The sequence below is a fragment of the Acipenser ruthenus genome, chromosome 2 (genome assembly GCF_902713425.1).
Source record: "Acipenser ruthenus chromosome 2, fAciRut3.2 maternal haplotype, whole genome shotgun sequence".
Taxonomy (NCBI): domain Eukaryota; kingdom Metazoa; phylum Chordata; class Actinopteri; order Acipenseriformes; family Acipenseridae; genus Acipenser; species Acipenser ruthenus.
In genome coordinates, this window is record NC_081190.1 from 91,074,011 (window position 1) to 91,081,789 (window position 7,779).

Here is a 7,779-nt window from a genome sequence, read left to right on the forward strand (position 1 = left end):
AATTGGTATATGACATTTAAAAACTGGAAGTGAAATTGCCATGGTAAATTAACAATAGAGTGTTTGACATTGATCATGGGTGGTTGTAAAACAGTAAAGGGAAGGAACTGAATATGCCAAGAGGGACCCCCAAAACTAACAGCGCCGGGCCCCTATCAAACTTAACCCGCCCCTCTACAGACAGACACCTCCACATATCCCCAATCGAATACTCCCAACAACCTACGCTTATGAAGTCTTGTGGTTCATAATGGGCTAGATTTTTCTTTTTATAGGTATGCTTTGCTGGTTTAGGCACCATTACTAATCAGACTTATACTAAATAATCAATTTATGCTTCTTGTCTGCAGCTCTTTTCTATAGCATTGCACTTGTCCTTATAAGTTTCCCACCGTAAATCTGTATGGATAATTTGTAGTTTCCCCATGCTTTTCCTATGCTTATACTATGCATTTACCATATTTTACCATTTTTAACATGTTGGGCTTTACTATGTTTACCTATGGGCTACCATGCTTTTACTGTGATTTAACTAGTATAAAGGTGAAATTTGACTGTAGGCAACCTGGCTTTAACTAAAAGTGATCTGAGATTTGAAGATGTTCTTCTGATACACACACATATATATTTTCTAATTGTTTGTGGATGGGAACAACAACTTCAAGAATAGCTCAAACTTCTCTGCAGACTTATTCCATCCCACTATATACACTGTAAAGAACTTGACTGCCCCCTAGCATCAGTTCAAGGTAGTGCTTTACGACGGCACACACATACTTCGCCCTTTAGAAAATCGTAAACTCCATAATATAAAACACAGTTCTATTATATTGACCTCGGATGTTTTACCGGAATGGGCACTATTTGCAAGATTTTAACATAACTTCAACTGCCTTAAATTACATACCTGCTTTGTTTATTAGTTTGTACATTCTTTAACAGGTGTTTTCCTTGTTTTTAAAATAAAAGTAGTAATTTACTATTTAGAATAAAAGACTTAGAAAATCAGCTCTCAGAAATCCTTCTAGTTTAGATACCCGTCATGTTTGAACCGTAGAGAGCAGCACTGTGGGTGAACGTCAAGGCCAAGTGAAAGCGAAATCACCAATAGAACTTTGGGATTTGTAGTTTTTATTGCCACACCGACCCAATCATTAAACTGCAATTTCTGACTTGACAGGACTCTATCTCCCATAGTACTTCAGCAACTTCCTCTTTTGCAAAGGATGGCTCGTTTGTGTTTTTGATTGAAAAATCGGTAAGCAAGTGATCAGTATTTGTTTTGATGTCCACGAAAACTAACAGAAGCACGTTTTAATTCTGGGTTGATAAAAAGACAAACAACGCAAAAAACATAATGGAAAATTGTAAATTCCGTCGTATCAGTTTACGGTAACATACATATTAGTACTACCGGAATATGCAAACATGTACATTATCTATCTAGTATCTATCTATCTATCTATCTATATATATATATATATATATATATATATATATATATATATATATATATATATATATATGTTTACGTCCATTCTGGTTACAGTGTGGAGTGTAGATCGGGTTTAAACTAGTCACAACTCTGCAGAGGTTGGGTTGCATTCTTTCGTATCCTTGTTTATTAACACAAACACCACTTACATGAATACGTGTGTTTCTCGCAGCTTTTCATAATACATTAGGGTTAGAAAAAAAAAGCTTCTGGTTTCAAATTGTAAGTCTTGACAGTTAGGTGGGTATAAGTAGCAGATCGCAGAAGCGCAAAGGCTGCCACAGACAAAAAAAACAAAAATAAACCAACACAACAACATACTTATAATACACGAAGGATGTGTGCTATCATGAGATGTCAGCAGATCCTGGAGTCTATTATTGCTGTTACTGAATGGGTGTATGAGTGCGTTGTTGGTAAATAAATAAGACTTTAAACTTTTTTTTAAATAATTGTTATTTGTTTAACCTTCCACTGAGAAAAAGTAGTTCCACAGTAACTAAAAACGGTTAGCTTAACAATAAAACATTTGATTTGAAACAGTTTGCGCCCCCTGGCGGGTTAGAATTGGAAATGTCATTCACTGTTTGCCTTGTGTTTTTTTTTTAAAGAAATGCATAACAAATAACAATACACAGTTTTTGATATTTTCTTACATACGGTAATTTTTATAAAAGTTGTCCTTCATAAGACTTCAATTTTTTTCAATAATTTAACAGATCTTTTTTTTTTTTTGCACAATTAGGAGAAACATTTTAAATTGACTAAAAACTGGTTTAAAAATGTATTTCTGTTGTTTGACTTAGTTTTTGGTAGTTTATACAGTAAACAGCTATTTTGGCAAAAGTTTTAAACACAGTCTCTATTAAAGCAGTTGTTAATTCCAGCAGGATTTTTACTGGCACTAAAGCAGCTGTGTTTCTTTCTGCTAGTAGCTGTACAAAACACATTCTTACTATACTATAGAAATACCCTAACCCTAACCCTAACCTTATCCCTAACCCTAACCCTAACCCTAACCTTATTCCTAACCCTAACCTTATCCCTAACCCTAACCCATTTCCCTTTTTCTAAACTTAAGGCCAGTGATTGTTATTTCCTTTAGCCCTGATGTTATATTACTGGCAGCAATCTTTATTGGTTTCTTACGAGCAGTAGGAGTTGTACTGGTAAACGCCATAGTGGCTGATGCCAGTAGATTTTCGATTGGCAGTAGTCATTCTGCACAAAAATAAAGTGTTGTATCGGCTCCGGTGCCGTTACTAAAGGTGCTTATCAGTACTGTATTTTCAGGCATGTGAGTTGCGGGGATGGTGCATGGTTTCCTGATCCACACCCTGTGCCCAGTCAGCGCTGGTTCTAGCTCGGTGTGCAGGGTTCTGTACACACGTTTCTTTTGCTCCGAGACCCTGGTTCCTCTCCCTGCTGGGCTGGATGCTGGCGCGGAGCGGCTGCTGCAGAAGGAACAGATGATGGTGGTGGCCAGGTGAGCGAACAGCAGCTTCGAGGAGACGAGCTGGAACTGTGGCTCTCCTTTCTGTTTCACACATGGGGCTGTAGATCAGGCATTATAAAGTGCATACATATTCTTTTTTATTTTACCTTTATTTTACCAGGATGTCACTTGAGATTAAAAATCTCTTTTAAAAGCAAGTCGAAGTCTTTATCTGCAAGGTCTTTTTTAAAACAGGAACAGCTTTATGTTACATAGTTATAAATGATGTGCTTGAATGCAGAGATATCAAGGTAACAAATTTGAGCTCTTTCTGAGCAGTGTACCTAAAAGCTAAAACCAATTTCTGTGTGTACCTTAGGGACTGCAAAATTGAAGAATAACAGCACATTGCCTTGGAGCAGGGTGCCTTTCAAAATGAGCATGCAGGCTAAGAACACAACCAGATCTAAAAAAAATATACCTTCCAATAATAAAAAAAGTAATTTGAGGGGTTCCCGAGTGGCGCATCCAGTAAAAGCGTTCTGCGTGGAGTGCACGATGCACGCTATAGCCTGGAGATTGCAGGTTCGAATCCAGACTATGTCACAGCCGACCATGACCGGGGGTTCCTAGGAGGGGGCGCACAATTGGCCTAGTGCTGCCCGGGTAGGGAGGGCTTAGGTCGGCAGGGGAATCCACGGTTCACCACGCATCAGCGACCCCTGTGGTCGATAGGGCGCTTGTGGTTCTGCAGTGGAGCCGCCAGATCTATAAGTCTGGTGGCCTTGCTGTGTATCCGCAGTGCGGAAAATGACGGATTGGCAGGAGCACGTTTTGTGGGAAGCGTGTTCCAGCCGCTGTTTCCCGAGTTGGCGGTGGGGTTGAGAATGTTAAGCTGAGGATACAGATAATAATTGGACATACAAAATTGGGGTGAAAAACCAGGGCAAAAAATTGGAAAAAAAATAAAAATTAGGGGGCATTGGCAGTGCCGTCCTAAGGGGGAGGGGGGTTGGGGGTGGACGACAACCGTGCATTTTGTCCCAGGCATTCCGGGGGGCCGGACTGGATGATTTTTGTTTTATTGACTGCATTACAACCAAATGCAAAGCTATTACAGTTAATGACTCCTCGCTTTCTAAGAATGTGCGGTTATTGTCCGCAAGGTTTTACTTAAAAGGAATAACAGCAATGACATTAAAAAATGTCGTTTGGGGGGGTGGTGGGTTGGCTGACTGTCCCTGAAAATGACCGTGGGCGGCACTGGGCATTGGTACCGGCCACAGACAGCCAGCCTGCCTAAGTTTACACTAGGAAAGGTAGTCCAAGACAAGCTCTAATCAAGCTCTGTGGTGCGTGTCTTCTCCCAGGCAGGTAAAGTCGGCGTGTACTCTATCCCGTGAAGCAGCAGGGAAACCCCCCCCCGAATCCTGCCTCCCTCCTTTGGACGAGGTGGTGGCTGTGCAGGAGGCTGACTGCGGGGTGTTCCGGCTAGGGGCGGGGGAACCCTTCCAGGTGGAGAAGACGGTGCTGTGGCTGGGGGTGCTGTCCCTGGGGTTCAGCCTGGTCTGCGAGCCCCATGAGAACCTCCTGCTGGCAGAGGGAACCCTACGCACCCTCGCCCGGCACTGCCTGGAGCACCTGCACCTCCTGGGTCCCCCTGGCACTGATGTGCTGCTCAAGGTGGACCGCACAGAAGTGCTGCTCGACAGGCTCCTGCCACACGGACAGCTGCTGTTCGCCAACCACCGCTTCATCCACAGCCTGGAGAAGGAGATCGCTGCCTGCATGGCCAAGTGAGACAGCTCAGAAGCAGGGAGAGATGCTGTCCTGCTGTAGCTGCTTGTGAAATGTTTCCTCTGCTCGTTAATATCTTGGGCATGTATGGCATTGAGATACTGTCTGCTTTTGTGCTTGTTGACTGTGAACTGTTGTCTAACCCATAAGTCACTGTGATGCCTAAAGCCAATACAGTTAATAAGAGGATTATTCCTCAGTCATGATGACTAATGAAGTTGGGCATTGCTTGTGAAGAAATTGTACTGCTTACAACCCAATGTGACGGTGGAATCATCTTTCATCTTTCATCTGTGTATTTGAGTGTTGCAGTTAACCCTGGCACTTTTACAGCATTCTTCCTTTGTGCTTTTTTGTGAATATGTTTCTGAGGTCAGAAGTGACTTGAGTGATTTCAAAATCCCAGGTGCCTGATGCCCAATCTAGCGTTTCTGTTTACTGGGGTGACAGTCATGTAAGGAGGGTCTAAGCAAGGCTAAAACCCATTACGTGATCGGGCCTTTTATTAGATTAAAAATGAGTTTCTTCGCATCTGTTTTTTTAAAAAGCATACCAGAATCTTTATATCTCTAAACCAAGTATAACCCTCCCAAGAATTATTTACTGCAAGAAAGGTAACATTGCTTTTCTAGTGCTAATAAGAAGTAAGAAAATAGATTTCAATAAAGCTTTGATTAGCACTCATTTTAAGTACATTCCCTGGCAGGGCTGCGATAGAATTTTTTTTTCAATATTGTGAAAAATTGATATTTTATTAGTCAGTCATCTCAATATGCCCCCGGGTCCTGATGGACTGTATAACTTATAATAAAGAATGATAAAGTATATCATCACAATTGTTAGTGGTTATTTGGATATAGGTAAAAGTGTGCATTTAAAATCTTGGTTAGCACTTCATTATCAAAAAATGTATTTCATTTAAAGTATTAGTTCATGAAGAAATGTATTGGCACCCGTGCTTAAGTATTTTGTGTGTCCTCCTTTTGCTTTTATTACAGCTTTCAGATATTTATGATAATTCTTAACCAGGATGTTACATCTTGTTGATGAAATCTGGGTCCATTCTGTCTTGTATATTTCCTTCAGCACAGACAGATTGGATACACAATGTTTGGCTAGAGCTTTTTTCAGATCAGTTTAAAGCATTTCTATTGGGTTGAGATCTGGTGATTGTGAAGGACATTCCAGAACTTTTACTGTATATCCGTAACACAGTGTGGAGCTGTCAGCAGTCAGTGCTGCTCCCTCCCTGTCCTTTTATATCATATATATGGTTTGGCAGTAGGAAAGACTCCCCTGGTGTAAATTATGTAATTTTGTCTTGTGAGTAAAACAGTTTTTTAAAAAAAACAAACCCTTTCAGTCCTTGTCTTAGTGCTGTTTATGTACTGACAGGACTTTAAAGTCCCATTTACCCAAAAATATGTAAAAAGAAAAAAAAATTTTTGTCCGGTTCTCATGTATACTCAATAAAGGACTTCCATTTTTAATTATATAACTTAATTTTGCATTCTTCAGCTTGACAAAAATAATTAAAAACTAAAAGGGTTACAGTGGTTTGGTGCTTATACATTTAGCACTTATGAAAGGGGTGAGGCAACATCCTGGTTACCATGAGAGACTCTCATAACTCGTGAACCTCAGTCCTGATAAGGAGTTTAAACATTATCAGAAATATCCTTTTTAAATGCAGATGTTGGCTTTAGTGTTCATATAGTAAAACTGCACTTTTTTATATTCAGTATTTATTCAGAAAGATGTTCACAAGTGGTCTTGTATGCATTATTATACAACGAGCAGGCAGTGCTCTCCCAATGTTTTCTGCGCAGACGCTCTGTTACTCAATAAAGGACAAGCAGACACAGTGTCAACACCTGTTCTAGAACCTCTGCTTACAGATTACACACTTCACAGGAACTCTTGAGCCCAGGACTACAATGATAAGGACTGCATGGCAAATACTGGGGCAAATACAGAGATTATATTTTCCTTGTTTTGTTGTGGGTCATTTAAAGATATAGAAGACCTCTTACTGATGGTATGATGGGCAGACGATATCCGCACTAAAAAGTGACCAGCGACATAGAAGTCTGCATCATTCCCTTTCTTTAATGAAGGATATTTAATGATTACTGTGTTACAACATATATATTATTATTTGTTTATTTAGCAGACGCCTTTATCCAAGGCGAGTTATAGAGACCAGGGTGTGTGAATTATGCATCAGCTGCAGAGTCACTTACAACTACCTCTCACCTGAAAGACGGAGCACAAGTAGGTTAAGTAACTTGCTCAGGGTCACACAATGAGCTAGTGGTTGAGGTGGGATTTGAACTGGGGACCTCCTGGGTAGAAGGCAGCAGTGTGGAGTAGTGGTTAGGGCTCTGGACTCTTGACCGGAGGGTTGTGGGTTCAATCCCCAGTGGGGGACACTGCTGTTGTACCCTTGAGCAAGGTACTTTACCTAGATTGCTCCAGTAAAAACCCAACTGTATAAATGGATAATTGTATGTAAAAATAATGTAACAATTGTAAGTCGCCCTGGATAAGGGCGTCTGCTAAGAAATAAATAATAATAATAATAGAAGCCTGTTTCTTTAACCACTGGACCACACAGCCTCCTATATGTTGTAGCAGTAATCTCCATCAAGTCCAAAATACTAGAAGGGTTTTTTATATCTCCCTCTCTCTCCATCTCTTTATATACTCTGTGCTTTACATTTATTGTTTTAATAAAACAAGGAAAATAATATATATATAAAAAAAGTGTAACAGCTGTCCACTAGAGGGCAATGTTTATCCATGACTTCTCTTACCCAAAGGTAATTTTTCAGACTGGGCAGCACTTAGATGTTCACCCTCAGTTTTGCATTTCTACAGCAATGTTGTGTGATGTCTTAATTTAATTTTGCCACGTGACTGAGGGCCAGGTGTATGGCCTCAAAATGACGTCGGATTCATTTGAAAGAAGCACCAATTTAGGATACATTCATATTATTACAAATTGTAACAATTTTTTTTTTTTTTTTTTTGTTCCTGGGTAGTAAGTGTT

The 7,779-nt window shown here is 40.2% G+C and overlaps 1 protein-coding gene across 1 annotated transcript; it reads left to right on the forward strand.

The window, feature by feature from the left end:
- Positions 1-1,104: 1,104 nt before the first annotated feature.
- LOC117408615 (AP-5 complex subunit sigma-1) lies at positions 1,105-6,217 on the forward strand. Its single transcript, XM_034013769.3, has 3 exons — positions 1,105-1,258; positions 2,789-2,981; positions 4,301-6,217. Exons 2-3 carry the CDS (start codon positions 2,806-2,808, stop codon positions 4,728-4,730), a joined length of 606 nt encoding a protein of 201 aa, XP_033869660.1. The 5' UTR covers positions 1,105-1,258; positions 2,789-2,805; the 3' UTR covers positions 4,731-6,217.
- The last annotated feature ends 1,562 nt before the right edge of the window (positions 6,218-7,779 follow it).